The following is a 22,616-nucleotide window of genomic DNA, read 5'->3' on the forward strand; positions in this document are numbered from 1 at the left end:
ATTCAAATTTGAATTTTAGCAATAGGCTTTGTTTCCATTTTGCCCCATTGTCACTCTTTCCGCTTGCTGTCAGTGTATAGGAAATATAAGGGTTCTAACTGCCCATTGTGTGGGATATAATAAAAAAAAAAAAAACTGTACTTACCTCTGAGTTTCGGCGTAATGTGTCAAGCCTGGGAAGCACTCGGAGCCAATCGGCAGTATGACACGTTGCGCCCCCCCGGGGGCTTCCTGGTATGTCATAAGACCATAGCATTGGGTGATAGGAGCAGCAATTTTGGGCATTTCCACACGTGACAATACTATATTTTTTTAATTTTTGTTTTTGTTTTGATTAGGTAATTTTTTATTAACTCTTTTTATTTATTTTGTTTGTATTAAAAATTGTATCCAAGGGGTTGATGGCCGGGATGAGCAACAGGAAAAGAGGACACTCTTGACAGGTACCACAGGGGATAGTTAAAGAAGTCTCATGCCCGACAGTAAAGAAAAACTAAATCTAAAACAGATAAGTTTTAGATCGCGGGGGGTCCGAGCGCTGTGGCCCCCCTGCGATCGTCTGTACGGAGCCCCGGCTCTCCCACAGAGTGGCGAGTCAAGACCCCCGCCCTCTTCATATATCTCTATAGGAGAGCCGTTTGTCAACCTTCGGCTCTCCCATTGAGATATATGGAGGGGGTGTGGCCGCCGCTGTCTTCGGTCGGGGGTCGTGACGCGCCACTCTGTGGGAGAGCCGGGGCTCCGTATAGACGATTGGGGGGGCCACAGTGCTCCGACCCCCGCGATCAAAAACATATCCCTTGTCTGCAGGATAGGGGATATGTTTTTGTACTGTCGGGCATGAGACTTGTCCTTTAAAGGGGTACTCTGCTGCTCAGCGTTTGGAACAAACTGCTCTGAACGCTGGCGCTGGGCGCTTGTGACATCATAGCCCCGCCCCCTCGATGCAAGTCTGTGGGAGGGGGTGTGATGGCTGTCAAGCCCCCTCCTATAGACTTGCATTGAGGGAGTGGGGTGTGATGTCATGAGGGGGTGGGACTATGATGTCACAAGCTCCCTGCGCCCGCTCCAGCGTTTGGAACAGTTTGTTCTAAATGCTGAGCAGCGGAGTATCCCTTTAACCATTAACCCTAACCCTGGCAACCGGGTCCCTATAAAGAAGATGGGCAAATGACATACGGCCCAGGACCCTCCATAAGCAGTTCCCCCATGACTCAATAATATGTTCCCGACTCATCTGTAAATTAAGTATTTTCCCTGCATAAATCCGGTTTGATCTCCATGAACCATAGAGGGGATCATCTTCCCCGATCTATTAGAAAGGATCTGTGACACTGACTCATCAGAGCAAAGAAGGACGATAGGAACCAGCACGGGGAGGGTCCTTCCCAGGTTTTGGTAGCAGAACAATGATCGCTTCTAGCATAGACTGGAGATGGCGAACCTCCTCACCCGCCAGAAGGAAAACCTTCAATAACTGCGGTCACAGTACTGGCGGATGTGTATAGATCTCACTAGGGCCATCAGAGGTCCATTCATTAGAGACATCCTTGGGAGTAATCTCCAACTTCTCCATAGTGAGGGGGGTATCCAGCAATTCCCACTGCTCTGAAGTCAGGTAGGGCAGAGGATCAGCGCCAAAGTTAGCATCAAGCTCTAACTCAGAGCAGACAGTTTTAGTGGTAAGTGTCCAATATTAACCCCCCACGTCACAAGAAGATTCCGAAAGACAACTAATATATTGCTTTTTCTCCTGAGCTCTAGCAATAGAGACAAGTAACCTGCCCATACTTTCCCCACTCCCCAACAACCGCTGTTACGCAAAAAATCTTCTTGTCCGCTGTATTTTCCAGATGTGTTATATTGCTGCAGCACCTTCTCCAACTCCTCCCTATTAGCCATGCTAGGGTCCCCTATGTATTGGGATTCTTTGGGAATGGGAGGACTACAGTACCCAGAAAGATCAGCAGAATTAGGGTTATTTAGTTTAGAAAAAAAGGCTTAGGGGGGGACCTAATAACTATGTATAAATATATCAAGGGACAGTACAGAGATCTCTCCCATGACCTATTTATACCCAGGACTGTATCTATAACAAGGGGGCGTCCTCTACGTCTAGAGGAAAGAAGGTTTCTACACCAGCACAGACGGGGGTTCTTTACTCTAAGAGCAGTGAGACTGTGGAGGTGGTCATGGTGAACTCGGTAAGAAAGTTCAAAAGGGGTCTGGGTGCATTTTTGGAGAATAATAACATTACAGGTTATAAATACTAGATTTATAGGGACAGAACGTTGATCCAGGGATTTATTCTGATGACATATTTGGAGTCGGGAAGGAGTTTTTACCTCTAGTATGAGGGTTTTTTGCCTCCTCTGGATCCACTCGTTAGGGACTCATTGGGGTTATAGGTTGAACTTGATGCACTCTGGTCTTTTTTCAACCTTATGACCTATGTTACTATGTTTGTCTGGCCGTTGTAATTTTGCCCCCTTCTTTCTTAACACTACAAAGAACAATGGGGTCATTTAATGAAAGTACAAATAATTTTACATTTAAAAACACACAGAGTTATTCCACAAAAGTGAGGAGAAAAAATCCACAAATGTCACCCTGAACCTTGGTAAGACGCCTCACAAGCTTCAGACATATCCAAACATATATAGACAGCGTATAACCTGTGCATGTTAACCTTGCTATATGCAATTTAAAGTCAAGGTACAACCAATCGAAACCAATACATAACGAGTGGCAGCAGGTCCCAGAGAACAGCTTGACACCACCCCACGCGGATTTTCGGGATCAACCTTTGTCGAGGGGTAGTGTCCACCAGAAAGAGTGTGATATTTATACACCTATGTACCAATGAGGGCATATCCCTAATATTTACCTCATACATCACACCTGCAGGCGCCCGGCTTGTATTGGTGCATGTGAAAAACGAGCTCTTCCGGACTCCGCTCACTTCCGGCATCGTGTCACAGAGAGCCGGTCAGCAAACAGCTGACCAAGCTGGGCGACCCGCCCCCCGTGTTGACGCGCGCAGGGAGGAACGGAGGGACATTTTGGTCTTACACTAGGGTCCTATACCCAGTGCGATATCAAATATTCAGCTTAATATTTGAACCCCATATGTGTTTGAGATTTACATCCCCTTCTTTCTTGTACATGACCTTTAGATACTAATATCCCAAATAAATAATCCCTGAAGAAACGCTTTACAAGAGTCCCGAGTCCCAGACCGCCGAGATAGGAGCGGTAATGGTATTTACAGACAGGAATGCCCTAAGTTTGGTAGAGACTTTCGGAAGTAATCAGTTCTTGTAACCAGAATGGGTTGAAGTACCAAAGGGGCCTAGGGTTCCACACAGCCACAACCAGTTTAAACTGCACTAATAAGGGTAAAGCTCCTTGCTAAATACCAAACTCTGGTCACCCGCTCCAACATAGTAGTATTGCCCACTGCCAGGTCTATAAGGGAAAGGCAACCGTACATGCTGGAAGAACAGGATACCTTACTACCTGTTGGATTACGATGCCTCCATAAATCTGTTTAAGGCTGCATGCACACCACGTTTTCACTGTACGGGTGCCGGATCCGGCTGGGGGAGGGGACACACCGTGCGCTCCCGTACCCCAGCCGGATCAGCGTTGAAATCCATTGACTTTAATGATAGTATACTACGTTTTGAGGTCCGGTCCGAAAACCGGATACAGGTCAAAAATGAGCCGAACAGAGTAAAATGTTGATTCCGGTCGGCTCATTAAAGTCAATGGATTTCAGCGCCGATCCGGCTGGGGTACGGGAGCCTTGATCCCCCTCTGGGCCATTTAATTCCCCCATTATTACCCTCTGTGTAAATTCATCGCCCTCCTCTTTATGAAGTGGTACACAGGGACAAAGGGGGAATGAAATGGCACGGGGGGGGGGTGGAGAATCAAGAGGAAATTATTTGGCACAGGGATAAAAAAGAGGGGGGGGGGTGATTTGGCACAAGGGGAATAAAGTGGTGGCAGGGGGGGGTGAATCGGGAAAGGAGGGGGTGAATAATGTGGCAGTCTCCTTCTTCTTTGCGGGGAGGGGGGGGGGGTACAGTGGGGTCTTGGGCCCCTTACTGGGGTATTGGCTATACCCCCTGACAGTGGCCCTGTGTACAAGGTAGGGCGGCACATAAGCCTGAATGTCCTCCTATTGGGAGGGTTTTGTCCCCCCTATTGGGAGGGTTTTGTCCCCCCTATTGGGAGGGTTTTGGCCCCCCCTATTGGGAGGGTTTTGGCCCCCCTTGGGTGTGTCCGCGTCCACTATTGGGTGGGTTTTGTCCCCTATTGGGAATGTCCCCTATTCGGAGGGGGCAAATACATTAAGTCTTATGGGACTCTGCCGGGGAATTAAAAACTGTCCATTATTGGGAGGTGACCACTAAGGGAGATTTCACTGTATAGACCTTCCTCCTCTGTATGTTACAGATCTTATATTACCTGATACAGTCATGGCCATAAATGTTGACACCGCTGAAATTTTTTCTAGAAAATGAAGTATTTCTCACAGGAAAGGATTGCAGTAACACATGTTTTGCTATACACATGTTTATTCCCTTTTTGTGTATTGGCACTAAACCCAAAAAAGCAAATTGGACATAATGTCACCAAACTCCAAAAATGGGCTGGACAAAATTATTGGCACCCTTAACTTAATACAGTGGTCCCTCAACATACGATGGTAATCCTTTCCAAAAGAACCATCGTTAGTTGAGGGATCTGTACAATGAAAAGTATAGGAAGTTATACTCACCTGTCCCTGCCGCTCCGGACCGTCTCTGCTGGCCGGAATCGTCGTTCTTTATCGCTGTCATCACGTCGCTGCGCACGCCGCTCCTATTGGATGACGGGACGGCGTGCGCGGCGACGTGATGACGACGATGGAGAGCGGCGGCGATGCAAGGTATCCTGAGGAGAACGGTCCGGAGCGGCGGGGACAGGTAAGTGATCTTCAGCGGACCACACAGGGCACCCTAAACGGCTATCTGGTGGTAGCTGAAGCAGTCTGTGCTGCCGGATAGCCGTTTATGCGATGGCCCCAACATACAAAAGCATCGTACGTTGATGCTGCCTTCAACATGCGATGGCCTCTGAGAGTGATCGTATGCTGAAATGATCGTATGTCGGGGCCATCGTAGGTCGGGGGGGGGGGGGGGGGTCACTGTATTTGGTTGCACACCCTTTGGAAAAAACAACTGAAATGAGTCGCTTCCTATAGCCATCAATAAGCTTCTTACACCTCTCAGCCGGAATGTTACCTGATATATACAGATCTTATGTCTTATATTACCTGATATATACAGATCTTATGTCTTATATTACCTGATATATACAGATCTTATGTCTTATATTACCTGATATATACAGATCTTATGTCTTATATTACCTGATATATACAGATCTTATGTCTTATATTACCTGATATATACAGATCTTATGTCTTATATTACCTGATATATACAGATCTTATGTCTTATATTACCTGATATATACATATCTTATGTCTATTACCTGATATATACAGATCTTATGTCTATTACCTGATATATACAGATCTTATGTCTATTACCTGATATATACAGATCTTATGTCTTATATTACCTGATATATACAGATCTTATGTCTTATATTACCTGATATATACAGATCTTATGTCTTATATTACCTGATATATACATATCTTATGTCTATTACCTGATATATACAGATCTTATGTCTATTACCTGATATATACAGATCTTATGTCTATTACCTGATATATACAGATCTTATGTCTTATATTACCTGATATATACAGATCTTATGTCTATTACCTGATATATACAGATCTTACGTCTTATATTACCTGATATATACAGATCTTATGTCTTATATTACCGGATATATACAGATCTTATGTCTTATATTACCTGATATATACAGATCTTATGTCTTATATTACCTGATATATACAGATCTTATATTACCTGATATATACAGATCTTATGTCTTATATTACCGGATATATACAGATCTTATGTCTTATATCACCTGATATATACAGATCTTATGTCTTATATTACCTGATATATACAGATCTTATGTCTTATATTACCGGATATATACAGATCTTATGTCTATTACCTGATATATACAGATCTTATGTCTTATATTACCTGATATATACAGATCTTATGTCTATTACCTGATATATACAGATCTTATGTCTTATATTACCTGATATATACAGATCTTATGTCTTATATTACCTGATATATACAGATCTTATGTCTTATATTACCTGATATATACAGATCTTATGTCTATTACCTGATATATACAGATCTTATGTCTTATATTACCTGATATATACAGATCTTATGTCTTATATCACCTGATATATACAGATCTTATGTCTTATATTACCAGATATATACAGATCTTATGTCTATTACCTGATATATACAGATCTTATGTCTTATATTACCTGATATATACAGATCTTATGTCTATTACCTGATATATACAGATCTTATGTCTTATATCACCTGATATATACAGATCTTATGTCTATTACCGGATATATACAGATCTTATGTCTTATATTACCTGATATATACAGATCTTATGTCTTATAAGACATAAGATCTGTATATATCAGGTGATATAAGACATAAGATCTGTATATATCAGGTAATATAAGACATAAGATCTGTATATATCAGGTGATATAAGACATAAGATCTGTATATATCAGGTGATATAAGACATAAGATCTGTATATATCAGGTGATATAAGACATAAGATCTGTATATATCAGGTAATAGACATAAGATCTGTATATATCAGGTAATATAAGACATAAGATCTGTATATATCAGGTAATATAAGACATAAGATCTGTATATATCAGGTGATATAAGACATAAGATCTGTATATATCTGGTAATATAAGACATAAGATCTGTATATATCAGGTAATAGACATAAGATCTGTATATATCAGGTAATAGACATAAGATCTGTATATATCAGGTAATATAAGACATAAGATCTGTATATATCAGGTAATATAAGACATAAGATCTGTATATATCAGGTAATAGACATAAGATCTGTATATATCAGGTAATATAAGACATAAGATCTGTATATATCAGGTAATATAAGACATAAGATCTGTATATATCAGGTAATATAAGACATAAGATCTGTATATATCAGGTAATAGACATAAGATCTGTATATATCAGGTAATAGACATAAGATCTGTATATATCAGGTAATAGACATAAGATCTGTATATATCAGGTAATATAAGACATAAGATCTGTATATATCAGGTAATATAAGACATAAGATCTGTATATATCAGGTAATAGACATAAGATCTGTATATATCAGGTAATATAAGACATAAGATCTGTATATATCATGTAATATAAGACATAAGATCTGTATATATCAGGTAATATAAGACATAAGATCTGTATATATCAGGTAATAGACATAAGATCTGTATATATCAGGTAATAGACATAAGATCTGTATATATCAGGTAATATAAGACATAAGATCTGTATATATCAGGTAATAGACATAAGATCTGTATATATCAGGTAATATAAGACATAAGATCTGTATATATCAGGTAATATAAGACATAAGATCTGTATATATCAGGTAATATAAGACATAAGATCTGTATATATCAGGTAATAGACATAAGATCTGTATATATCAGGTAATAGACATAAGATCTGTATATATCAGGTAATAGACATAAGATCTGTATATATCAGGTAATAGACATAAGATCTGTATATATCAGGTAATATAAGACATAAGATCTGTATATATCAGGTAATATAAGACATAAGATCTGTATATATCAGGTAATATAAGACATAAGATATGTATATATCCGGTAATATAAGACATAAGATCTGTATATATCAGGTAATAGACATAAGATCTGTATATATCCGGTAATAGACATAAGATCTGTATATATCAGGTAATATAAGACATAAGATCTGTATATATCATGTAATATAAGACATAAGATCTGTATATATCAGGTGATATATTACCTGATATATACAGATCTTATGTCTTATATTACATGATATATACAGATCTTATGTCTTATATTACCGGATATATACAGATCTTATGTCTATTACCTGATATATACAGATCTTATGTCTTATATTACCTGATATATACAGATCTTATATTACCGGATATATACAGATCTTATGTCTTATATTACCTGATATATACAGATCTTATGTCTTATATTACCTGATATATACAGATCTTATGTCTTATATTACCTGATATATACAGATCTTATGTCTTATATTACCTGATATATACAGATCTTATATTACCGGATATATACAGATCTTATGTCTTATATTACCTGATATATACAGATCTTATGTCTATTACCTGATATATACAGATCTTATGTCTTATATTACCTGATATATACAGATCTTATATTACCTGATATATACAGATCTTATGTCTTATATTACCTGATATATACAGATCTTATGTCTTCTATTACCTGATATATACAGATCTTATGTCTATTACCGGATATATACAGATCTTATGTCTTATATTACCTGATATATACAGATCTTATGTCTTATATACCTGATATATACAGATCTTATGTCTTATATTACCTGATATATACAGATCTTATGTCTTCTATTACCTGATATATACAGATCTTATGTCTATTACCGGATATATACAGATCTTATGTCTTATATTACCTGATATATACAGATCTTATGTCTATTACCTGATATATACAGATCTTATGTCTATTACCGGATATATACAGATCTTATGTCTTATATTACCGGATATATACAGATCTTATGTCTTATATTACATGATATATACAGATCTTATGTCTTATATTACCGGATATATACAGATCTTATGTCTTATATTACCGGATATATACAGATCTTATGTCTATTACCTGATATATACAGATCTTATGTCTTATATTACCTGATATATACAGATCTTATGTCTTATATTACCTGATATATACAGATCTTATATTACCGGATATATACAGATCTTATGTCTTATATTACCTGATATATACAGATCTTATGTCTATTACCGGATATATACAGATCTTATGTCTTCTATTACCTGATATATACAGATCTTATGTCTTATATTACCTGATATATACAGATCTTATGTCTATTACCTGATATATACAGATCTTATGTCTATTACCTGATATATACAGATCTTATGTCTATTACCTGATATATACAGATCTTATGTCTTATATTACATGATATATACAGATCTTATGTCTTATATTACCTGATATATACAGATCTTATGTCTTATATTACCTGATATATACAGATCTTATGTCTTATATTACATGATATATACAGATCTTATGTCTTATATTACATGATATATACAGATCTTATGTCTTATATTACCTGATATATACAGATCTTATGTCTTATATTACCTGATATATACAGATCTTATGTCTTATATTACCTGATATATACAGATCTTATGTCTTATATTACCTGATATATACAGATCTTATGTCTTATATACCTGATATATACAGATCTTATGTCTTATATTACCTGATATATACAGATCTTATGTCTTATATTACCTGATATATACAGATCTTATGTCTTATATTACCTGATATATACAGATCTTATGTCTTATATTACCTGATATATACAGATCTTATGTCTATTACCTGATATATACAGATCTTATGTCTTATATTACCTGATATATACAGATCTTATGTCTATTACCTGATATATACAGATCTTATGTCTATTACCTGATATATACAGATCTTATGTCTATTACCTGATATATACAGATCTTATGTCTTATATTACCTGATATATACAGATCTTATGTCTATTACCTGATATATACAGATCTTATGTCTTATATTACCTGATATATACAGATCTTATGTCTTATATTACCTGATATATACAGATCTTACGTCTTATATTACCGGATATATACAGATCTTATGTCTATTACCGGATATATACAGATCTTATGTCTTATATTACCTGATATATACAGATCTTATGTCTTATATTACCTGATATATACAGATCTTATGTCTTATATTACCTGATATATACAGATCTTATGTCTTATATTACCTGATATATACAGATCTTATGTCTTATATTACATGATATATACAGATCTTATGTCTTATATTACCGGATATATACAGATCTTATGTCTTATATTACCTGATATATACAGATCTTATGTCTTATATTACCTGATATATACAGATCTTATGTCTATTACCTGATATATACAGATCTTATGTCTTATATTACCTGATATATACAGATCTTATGTCTTATACCACCTGATATATACAGATCTTATGTCTTATATTACCTGATATATACAGATCTTATGTCTATTACCTGATATATACAGATCTTATGTCTTATATCACCTGATATATACAGATCTTATGTCTATTACCTGATATATACAGATCTTATGTCTTATATTACCTGATATATACAGATCTTATGTCTTATATTACCTGATATATACAGATCTTATGTCTTATATCACCTGATATATACAGATCTTATGTCTTATATTACCTGATATATACAGATCTTATGTCTTATATCACCTGATATATACAGATCTTATGTCTTATATTACCTGATATATACAGATCTTATGTCTTATATCACCTGATATATACAGATCTTATGTCTTATATTACCTGATATATACAGATCTTATGTCTATTACCTGATATATACAGATCTTATGTCTTATATTACCTGATATATACAGATCTTATGTCTATTACCTGATATATACAGATCTTATGTCTTATATTACCTGATATATACAGATCTTATGTCTATTACCTGATATATACAGATCTTATGTCTATTACCTGATATATACAGATCTTATGTCTTATATTACCTGATATATACAGATCTTATGTCTTATATTACCTGATATATACAGATCTTATGTCTATTACCTGATATATACAGATCTTATGTCTATTACCTGATATATACAGATCTTATGTCTATTACCTGATATATACAGATCTTATGTCTTATATTACCTGATATATACAGATCTTATGTCTTATATTACCTGATATATACAGATCTTATGTCTTATATTACCTGATATATACAGATCTTATGTCTATTACCTGATATATACAGATCTTATGTCTATTACCTGATATATACAGATCTTATGTCTATTACCTGATATATACAGATCTTATGTCTTATATTACCTGATATATACAGATCTTATGTCTTATATCACCTGATATATACAGATCTTATGTCTTATATTACCTGATATATACAGATCTTATGTCTTATATTACCTGATATATACAGATCTTATATTACCTGATATATACAGATCTTATGTCTTATATTACCTGATATATACAGATCTTATGTCTTATATTACCTGATATATACAGATCTTATGTCTTATATTACCTGATATATACAGATCTTATGTCTTATATTACCTGATATATACAGATCTTATATTACCTGATATATACAGATCTTATATTACCTGATATATACAGATCTTATATTACCTGATATATACAGATCTTATGTCTTATATTACCTGATATATACAGATCTTATATTACCTGATATATACAGATCTTACGTCTTATATTACCGGATATATACAGATCTTATGTCTATTACCTGATATATACAGATCTTATGTCTTATATTACCTGATATATACAGATCTTACGTCTTATATTACCGGATATATACATATCTTATGTCTTATATTACCTGATATATACAGATCTTATGTCTATTACCTGATATATACAGATCTTATGTCTTATATTACCTGATATATACAGATCTTATGTCTATTACCACCTGATATATACAGATCTTATGTCTTATATTACCTGATATATACAGATCTTATGTCTTATATCACCTGATATATACAGATCTTATGTCTATTACCTGATATATACAGATCTTATGTCTTATATTACCTGATATATACAGATCTTATGTCTTATATTACCTGATATATACAGATCTTATGTCTATTACCTGATATATACAGATCTTACGTCTATTACCTGATATATACAGATCTTATGTCTTCTATTACCTGATATATACAGATCTTATGTCTTATATTACCTGATATATACAGATCTTATGTCTTATATTACCTGATATATACAGATCTTATGTCTTATATTACCTGATATATACAGATCTTATGTCTATTACCTGATATATACAGATCTTATGTCTTATATTACCTGATATATACAGATCTTATGTCTTATATTACCTGATATATACAGATCTTACGTCTTATATTACCGGATATATACAGATCTTATGTCTATTACCGGATATATACAGATCTTATGTCTTATATTACCTGATATATACAGATCTTATGTCTTATATTACCTGATATATACAGATCTTATATTACCTGATATATACAGATCTTATGTCTTATATTACCTGATATATACAGATCTTATGTCTTATATTACCTGATATATACAGATCTTATGTCTTATATCACCTGATATATACAGATCTTATGTCTTATATTACCTGATATATACAGATCTTATGTCTTATATTACCTGATATATACAGATCTTATGTCTTGTATTACCTGATATATACAGATCTTATGTCTTATATTACCTGATATATACAGATCTTATGTCTATTACCTGATATATACAGATCTTATGTCTATTACCTGATATATACAGATCTTATGTCTTATATTACCTGATATATACAGATCTTATGTCTTATATTACCTGATATATACAGATCTTATGTCTTATATTACCTGATATATACAGATCTTATGTCTTATATTACCTGATATATACAGATCTTATGTCTTATATTACCTGATATATACAGATCTTATGTCTATTACCTGATATATACAGATCTTACGTCTATTACCTGATATATACAGATCTTACGTCTATTACCTGATATATACAGATCTTATGTCTATTACCTGATATATACAGATCTTATATCTTATATTACCTGATATATACAGATCTTATGTCTTATATTACCTGATATATACAGATCTTATGTCTTATATTACCTGATATATACAGATCTTATGTCTATTACCTGATATATACAGATCTTATGTCTTATATTACCTGATATATACAGATCTTATATTACCTGATATATACAGATCTCACGTCTTATATTACCTGATATATACAGATCTTATGTCTTATATTACCTGATATATACAGATCTTATGTCTTATATTACCTGATATATACAGATCTTATGTCTTATATTACCTGATATATACAGATCTTATGTCTTATATTACCTGATATATACAGATCTTATGTCTTATATTACCTGATATATACAGATCTTATGTCTATTACCGGATATATACAGATCTTATGTCTTATATCACCTGATATATACAGATCTTATGTCTTATATTACCTGATATATACAGATCTTATGTCTTATATTACCTGATATATACAGATCTTATGTCTTATATTACCTGATATATACAGATCTTATATTACCTGATATATACAGATCTTATGTCTTATATTACCTGATATATACAGATCTTATGTCTTATATTACCTGATATATACAGATCTTATGTCTTATATTACCTGATATATACAGATCTTATGTCTTATATTACCTGATATATACAGATCTTATGTCTTATATTACCTGATATATACAGATCTTATGTCTTGTATTACCTGATATATACAGATCTTATGTCTTATATTACCTGATATATACAGATCTTATGTCTATTACCTGATATATACAGATCTTATGTCTATTACCTGATATATACAGATCTTATGTCTTATATTACCTGATATATACAGATCTTATGTCTTATATTACCTGATATATACAGATCTTATGTCTTATATTACCTGATATATACAGATCTTATGTCTTATATTACCTGATATATACAGATCTTATGTCTTATATTACCTGATATATACAGATCTTATGTCTTATATTACCGGATATATACAGATCTTATGTCTTATATTACCTGATATATACAGATCTTATGTCTTATATTACCTGATATATACAGATCTTATGTCTTATATTACCTGATATATACAGATCTTATGTCTTATATTACCTGATATATACAGATCTTACGTCTTATACGTTATATACACCTTTCTACATTGTGTTACAGGACAAATGACTCAGCTTTGTGAGCTGATCAACAAGAGCGGCGAGCTGCTGGCCAAGAACCTCTCTCACCTGGATACAGTGCTGGGGGCTCTGGACGTACAGGAGCACTCCCTGGGGGTCCTTGCTGTTCTGTAAGTATAAATGGGGGACGGATGCTACTGCTATTTACTATAACATCAACCAGGACCCCGCACGTCAATGTAATTTTACAGTAAAGAAGCCTCCAGTGATCAGTCATAGGGTCCTCATTCTGATCAGTGTCCCCTACTGATCTTAGGGATAGCACATAGTGGTCATCAGTCTCTAGACAGAGCACAGTTTGCCTGACCAGAGTGCCTCCAGCTGTTGCAAAACTACAACTCCCTGCATGCCCGGACAGCCTTCGGAGGCACGCTGGTCGGAAAACGCTGGTGAATTACTAAATGTCTCTCTCCTCTGCAGGTTTGTGAAGTTTTCCATGCCCAGTATTCCCGATTTCGAGACCTTGTTCTCTCAAGTCCAGCTCTTTATCAGCACTTGTAATGGAGAGCACATTAGATACGCCACAGACACTTGTGAGTATTATTCCGTATGGGCGGGGCGGGGGGGGGGGGGATGGGATTTCCGTTTTCTGCGGTAACTGACCTTTCCTCCTATTTTGTTTCCATTCGTAGTCGCTGGTCTTTGCCATCAGTTAACAAATGCACTTGTGGAGAGAAAACAGGTGAGTGGCGACATATTGTTTTATTGCAGCTTAAAGGAGTACTGTAGTGGAACATAAGTCCCGCGATCTCCTGTACGAGGCCACGGCAGTCCGCAGGAAGCGCCGCTCCGTCCCCAACAGGAAGTTCCTTTGGATAGGGGATCAGTTATATTCCACTTCACTACTCCTTTAACCCCTTAACGACGCAGGACGTAAATGTACGTCCTGGTGAGGTGGTACTTAACGCACCAGAACGTACATTTACGTCCTAAGCATAACCGCGGGCATCAGAGCGATGCCCGGATCATGCGCGGCAGGTCCCGGCTGTTGATCGCAGCCAGGGACCCGCCGGTAATGGCGGACACCCGCGATCCCGCGGATGGCCGCCATTAACCCCTTAGATGCCGTGATCAATACCGATCACGGCATCTGCAGGATCGCGGTCACTTAATTGGATGATCGGATCGCCCCGCAGCGCTGCCGCGGCGATCCGATCATCCAGCACGGCAGCCGGAGGTCCCCTCACCTGCCTCCGCTGCCTTCCGGGAGTCTTCTGCTCTGATCTGCCTTCCCGCAGACCAGAGCAGAAGATGACCGATAATACTGATCAGTGCTGTGTCCTATACATAGCACTGAACAGGATTAGCAATCAAATGATTGCTATAAATAGTCTCCTATGGGGACTATTAAAGTGTAAAAATAAAAGTAAAAAAATGTGAAAAAACCCCTCCTCCAATAAAAACGTAAATTGCCCCATTTTCCCTATTTCACCCCCAAAAAGTGTTAAAAAAATATTTTATATATATATGTATATATTTGGTATCGCCACGTGCGTAAATATCTGAACTATTAAATTAAAATGTTAATGATACCGTACGGTGAACGGCGTGAACGTAAAAAAAAGTCCAAAATAGCTGCTTTTTTATAACATTTTATTCCCCAAAAAATTTATAAAAAATGTATTAAAACTTTTATATAAGCAAATATGGTATCAATAAAAAGTACAGATCAATGCGCAAAAAATGAGCCCTCATACCGCCGATTATACAGAAAAATGAAAAAGTTATAGGTCTTCAAAATAGGGGGATCTTAAATTTGGTTAAAAAGTTTGATTTTTTTTTTAAGCGCAACAGTAATAGAAAAGTATGTCATCATGGGTATCATTTTAATCCTATTGACCCTCAGAATAAAGAACACGTCATTTTTACCGTAAATTGTACGGCGTGAAAACGAAACCTTCCAAAATTAGCAAAATTGCTGTTTTCTTTTTAATTTCCCCACACAAATAGTATTTTTTTGGTTGCGCCATATATTTTATGGTAAAGTGAGTGATGGCATTACAACGGACAACTGAATGCGCAAAAAACAAGCCCTCATACTAGTCTGTGGATGAAAATATAAGAGTTATGATTTTTTGAAGGCGAGGAGGAAAAAATGAAAACGTAAAAATAAACTTTTCTGCGTCCTTAAGGCCAAAATGGGCTGAGTCCTTAAGGGGTTAAAGCTTCGTTCACATGTGTATAAATAATATTAATAAATAAATATATATATATATATAGAAAATCCAACAAGCGCAGCACTCAAATTAAAGTGCATTTATTTGTTCATGTCTCAATACAGCAACGTTTCTGCCCCTATGGAGCCATTTTCAAGCCTGTGATACACACAATCTAAGGGGTTTAAATACCCAGTTCTAGTGCAATATTCCACATCACATGATTCACATCAATCAATTACACAAAATTATAAACATATTAAGTGAAAAACATAAATAAATTACATCTCATATTGTGTTTTACAGAATTATAAAGTGCATATTATAGTGCGATACTGTCCATAATTGTGCAGATTAAAAACAATGCTTGAAAATACACCATCTCAGGTATAATCATATAACAGCATCTAATTATTAATTATACTCATATGTACATAATTATGTATCAATATTAGTATAAGGCCAGGGAGATATTACTCACTCGCTCGGAGTAATATCTCCCTGGCCTTATACTAATATTGATACATAATTATGTACATATGAGTATAATTAATAATTAGATGCTGTTATATGATTATACCTGAGATGGTGTATTTTCAAGCATTGTTTTTAATCTGCACAATTATGGACAGTATCGCACTATAATATGCACTTTATAATTCTGTAAAACACAATATGAGATGTAATTTATTTATGTATTTCACTTAATATGTTTATAATTTTGTGTAATTGATTGATGTGAATCATGTGATGTGGAATATTGCACTAGAACTGGGTATTTAAACCCCTTAGATTGTGTGTATCACAGGCTTGAAAATGGCTCCATAGGGGCAGAAACGTTGCTGTATTGAGACATGAACAAATAAATGCACTTTAATTTGAGTGCTGCGCTTGTTGGATTTTCTACATTACAAGGAACCCTGATCAGGTTGGAGCGCTGGCACCATTAAACGGACTGAGCTGAGTAGTGCTGCGGATTTTTTCTATGATATAGATATATAGATATATAGATATATATAGATATATAGATATATATATATATCCGCAGTACACAAGTATCCGTGAAAAATCAAGCAGTGATTTATTCCATCAAAACAGAGTGTAATAAATCACTGCTTGATTTTTCACAGATACCGGTTTACTGCAGATATTCCTCTATTTATTCATGTACCCTTGACCCAGGTCTGGACTCTGCATGCACCACATTGGAACTTTCTACTGATAGGTGCTGTTTTCCATATATATATATATATATATATATATATATATATATATATATATATATTTATTATAAAAAAATTGGCTGCAAGTTTTGTTACCATTCACTACAATAGGTTTGCACAAAATTTGCAATGAAACTGGAAGCAGAGTTATGAATATGTGAATATACCCTGAGGCCATGTTCAGGCAGTGGAATTCTGAGGGAAATTCCGCTAAGATTTACTTGCCCGTTGACTTCCATTCACCCAGTGGAATTTCCGGTCTTTAATTTGGGCAATCCCATTGAAGTAATGGGGCTTTGAATTTGAGCAGAATTGTGTTGAAGAACACAGAATTCCACAATTCCACATGAATTCCACTACAAGCTTTGCAGAGTGGAGCTGCCTAAGGCCGCGTTCACACGGCAGAATTTCTGCACTGAATTCTGCATGAATTTATAGCCAATACACTTCAATGGGATTCTGCTGTCCCATTCACACAGCAGAATTTCCGCTGCAGAACTTCCATTCAGATGAATTGGTTGTAAATTCATGCAGAAATTCTGCCGTGTGAACCCAGCCTAAGGATACGTTCACACGGGCGGAACCACAGCGTATTTTATGCTGCAGATCCTCTGCTGAAGGACCCCTGCATGGTGGCTTTACATGTGTCCGCTCGGAGCGGCAATACGCTGATATGAGCAAACACTGCTATGTGCGAGTTGCCGCGCATGCGCGGTGTACTCGCACACGTCGCGGCCGCTCCCCTGCTCCATGAGCTAGGCCGAGAGCTGCAGCGATGTGCGAGTTTTCTGCGCATTCACGCTGCGACTCACACATAGCAGTGTGTCTGCTCGTAGCGGTGTATTGCCGCTCCGAGCAGGCACGTGTAAAGCCACCATGCAAGGGTCCTTCTGTGGGTCAGCTCGTGTGAACGTACCCTAAAAAGGTTTTCCCATCTTCTAAAGTTATCCCCCCCCCCCTCTATCACTGGGGATCTGACTGCTGGGCCCCCTGCCATCTCGGGACACCAGTTTCCCAGAATGTAGTGTATTTTAATTTTTTTATAGGAGGAGCAGTAACAGCCAAAACCGCTGTTAGGCTGCTTCCGGCAGCTCCTATAGAGAATGAATGGAGTGTGCATGTGTGACCTGCCGCTCCATTCTAAGGGGAGACTGGGTGCTCGCTAGGGATCGACCGATTATCGGTATGGCCGATATTATCGGCCGATAATCACGATTTTGGGCAGTATCGGCAATTACCTTGCCAATAAGCCGATAATGCACCGCACCGCGACCGCCACCGCACCGACCCATCGCACCGCGTCGCACCCCCCACCGTAGTGCTGGGCGGTATACAGGTATGGATTTTTGCCCATACCGCTATACCGGTCGGGCCCCTCCCCCACCCTCTGAGTCAATAATTTTTTTTTTTTACTTACTAGTAATGGGGGTGGTCCGGGCCATCCATCCTTCCTTCCTGTAGTGTCCGGCGCCATTCCGGGTGGAAGGTGAACCGGTCCGGGCTGTCCTTCTCCAGGGGTCCTCTTCTCCACTCTGGGCAGGCTCCGGCCTAGTAACGCTGCATAGACGCTGCTACGCCGTGACGGCACGGGCGTCACTGCGCAGCGGCGTCTATGCTGCGCTACTAGGCCAGAGCCTGCCCGGAGTGGAGAAGAGGACCCCCGGAGAAGGACAGCCCGGACCGGTTCACCCTCCACCCGGAATGCCGCCGGACACTACAGGAAGGATGGATGGCCCAGACCACCCTGACAGGTAGGGGGAGAGAAGCGGGTGGTGGTGGCGGCGGCGGCGGTCTATGGCACCGCAAAAGCCACTGCAGTGCATTGATTTAAAGCGCCCGCTTTAAATCAATGATCTGCAGCGGTGTCGCGGGGAGATAAATAGCCGATAACTTATAGCGGAATATCGGTATAAGTTATCGGCTATCGGCCCTAACCTCCACCGATTATCGGTATCGGCCCTAAAAAAACGATATCGGTTGATCCCTAGTGCTCGCTATAGTGTGGGGCACCCCAGTGATCAAACACCCCCCACCCCGTGATCAGCTAATTATCCCGTATTCTGTGGCTATAGGATAACTTCCTCACATAGGAAAACCGCTTTAAGAGAGAAGTTCTTAGATATTTTACGTTACAATTCCTTGCCTATTTCAAGATCTCTGCTTTCTGTGGATGAATGGGATCCTGCTGGGCTTGCAATGAAAAGATACATTTCTGGCTTGATACTGATTTATAAGCAAAACACAGCAGCGCAAATCTTTCCCCTGTCCTGATAGGTTTGCTACAGTGTGTCAGTGCAGGTATTATGTATGAGGCTAGCTCACAGACCGAATACATTGCAGCACAGCATGATGGGAGCCGCAGGCTTAGTCAAGTCTTAGGGCATGATGGGAGTTGGTTTCACGACAAGAAGGAAAATACTGGTCTAGTCGGATCTGCGGCATGATGGGAGTTTTTGTTTCACAAAAAATTGGGGAACCCTGGTCTAGGGTATGATGTGACTTGTGGTTTCGCAGCAGGTTGAGGAGCGGTGCTCTAGTTGGAGACACTGCGCTTCAGCAACCTGTGCAAAGAGGCTCCAGAGCTGACATGGTTAATCTTCTTGCTTTTCTCATTTTACAGCCTTTACGAGGAATCTGCGTTCTCAGACAAGCCATAGACAAGATGCAAATGAATACAAATCAGCTGACCTCAATTCACGCAGATCTCTGCCAGGTAAGACATTCGTTGCTGCAGTGTAAAGCATAGGGAAGGGACAGCAGCAGTCAGAGCCTCTAATGCAGTGTTTCCCAACCAGGGTGCCTCCAGCTGTTGCAAAACTACAACTCCCAGCATGCCCGGACAGCCTTCGGCTGTCCGGGCATACTGGGAGTTGTAGTTTTGCAACAGCTGGAGGCACCCTGGTTGGGAAACACTGCTCTAAGAAGACAAAAAAGGGATTTCGGACTATGCAGCTGAGCAAGAACCACTGATCATTAGGAGGTGTATGATCTCATAGGTTGCAGATTTCTTTGTTTACTAGCAGCGACTAACTTTCCGCACAGCCCTGTACATTTACAGAGCAGCTTTGAAGCGAGCACAGGAGATGGTAGACTCGTGGATAATGGCCAACACCAGCGTTCATGCCGATGTTCACCTTTACCCTATAGATGCTGTGGCCAATCACAGTATCTATAGGAAAAATGGGGTTTGAGTGAGATTATGGCACCCCCTATAGTGCAATTGCAGGGGTCTGATGAGCGGAAATAAATGCCAGAGGTCTCTTAAAGCAACAACTGTCATCATATTTTGACCCTAAACTCCTTATCCTTCCCGTACTTAGCTGCTGTGTGCTCCACATGCACCATCTTGAACACTGGAGGCTGTTAAAGCACAACTGTCATCATATTTTTGACCCCCCCCCCCCCAGACCACTATAATGGTTTTCCAGATGATTATAAGGTGACTGCAGCCATTTACCTTTTATTACTGTTTGTTCTTCTTTTCTTACGAATTAAAAACCTTTTATCCAAAAGTCAGGCACAGTCGGATAGGCGTGGCTTGGGGTTCGCCATGCCCCGCCCCCGCCACACCTATCCTGCCTTCCAGCGCTGGGACCGCTGTGTCTTACTACACAGTGCATGCGCCCGTCCCGTCGGCTCTAACTTTCGCGCGTCCTGAGTTGACCGAGCGAGCACTCGCTCCTGACGTCTGTGCGCTCAGTGCGCATGTGCTGTACTAGAGGGAGACGCTCGTCTGCTCACTGCCTCTAGTACAGCACATGCGCAGAGACGTCAGGAGCGAGCGCTCGTTCTGTCAACTCAGGACGCAGTGACGCACGCACGTTAAAGCCGACGGGACGGGCGCATGCACTGTCGATGCGCTGTGTAGTTAGACACAGCGGTCCCAGCACTGGAAGGCAGGATAGGCGTGGCGGCGGCGGGGCATGGCGAACCCCAAGCCACGTCTATCCGACTGTGCCTGACTTTTGGATAAAAGGTTATTAGTAAGAAGAGAAGAACAAACAGCAATAAAGGTAAATGGCCGCAGTCACCTTATAATAATCTGGAAAACCATTATAGTGGTCCGGGGGGGGGTCAAAATATGATGACAGTTGTGCTTTAACAGCCTCCAGTGCTCAAGATGGCGCATGTGGAGCATACAGCAGCTAAGTACTGGAAGGATAAGGAGTTTTATATAGAAGTAGGGCTGGGGGGGTATGACCAAATATGTGTATCACAGTATTTTTGTAACTTATGGTGGTTCCACGGTATACAACGGTATTCCCCAAATCTAATCCCGCCCCCTCCCAAAATGATCAGCCCGGCACTGCACTGTCCCCATTGGGGTAAATACTCACATATCACCTGCAAGCGATGCACTCCTCGTTTTGTTTGTTGCGGCCGCCGGCGCTGACCTCTATACTGTGCGGTATCCCTATGCCCGGGCTGCAAAAGGTAAGCAAAATAAACTAACGCATGTTCCGACGTCGGCCTTACGCTGGGGACGGGAATGTCGGAGAGCCGTCAGCCTATCAGCGGCCGCAGTGATGTTCCGCCTCGCCCGGTGATAGGCTGAGCGCACTGTCATGTAAGGAGCCGGCTTCTTACATGACAGTGGGCTCTGCCTATCACCAGCCGAGGCGGAACATCGCTGCGGCCGCTGATAGGCTGACGGCTCTCCGACATTCCAGTCTCCAGGTATCTGGTCCGGACCGACGGGGAAGGTGAGTAAAAGTTTATTTAACTTTTGGAGCCCGGGCATAGGGATACAGCGTTCAGCAGAGGTCTCCAACCTGCGGACCTCCAGATGTTGCAAAACTACAACTCCCAGCATGCCAGGACAGCCAACGGCTGTCCGGGCATG

At 38.7% G+C, this 22,616-nt stretch overlaps 1 protein-coding gene across 1 annotated transcript in view; it reads left to right on the top strand.

Annotated features, from left to right (window-relative positions):
* Nucleotides 1-22,616, top strand: part of COPS3 (COP9 signalosome subunit 3) — a 39,901-nt gene that overhangs the window by 696 nt on the left and 16,589 nt on the right. The window contains exons 2-5 of the mRNA XM_056533780.1: nucleotides 14,375-14,504; nucleotides 14,815-14,927; nucleotides 15,027-15,076; nucleotides 20,394-20,486. Coding sequence (XP_056389755.1) covers nucleotides 14,375-14,504; nucleotides 14,815-14,927; nucleotides 15,027-15,076; nucleotides 20,394-20,486 — 386 coding nt within the window. The remainder of the gene's footprint in view (nucleotides 1-14,374; nucleotides 14,505-14,814; nucleotides 14,928-15,026; nucleotides 15,077-20,393; nucleotides 20,487-22,616) is intronic.

The sequence above is a fragment of the Hyla sarda genome, chromosome 8 (genome assembly GCF_029499605.1).
Source record: "Hyla sarda isolate aHylSar1 chromosome 8, aHylSar1.hap1, whole genome shotgun sequence".
Taxonomy (NCBI): domain Eukaryota; kingdom Metazoa; phylum Chordata; class Amphibia; order Anura; family Hylidae; genus Hyla; species Hyla sarda.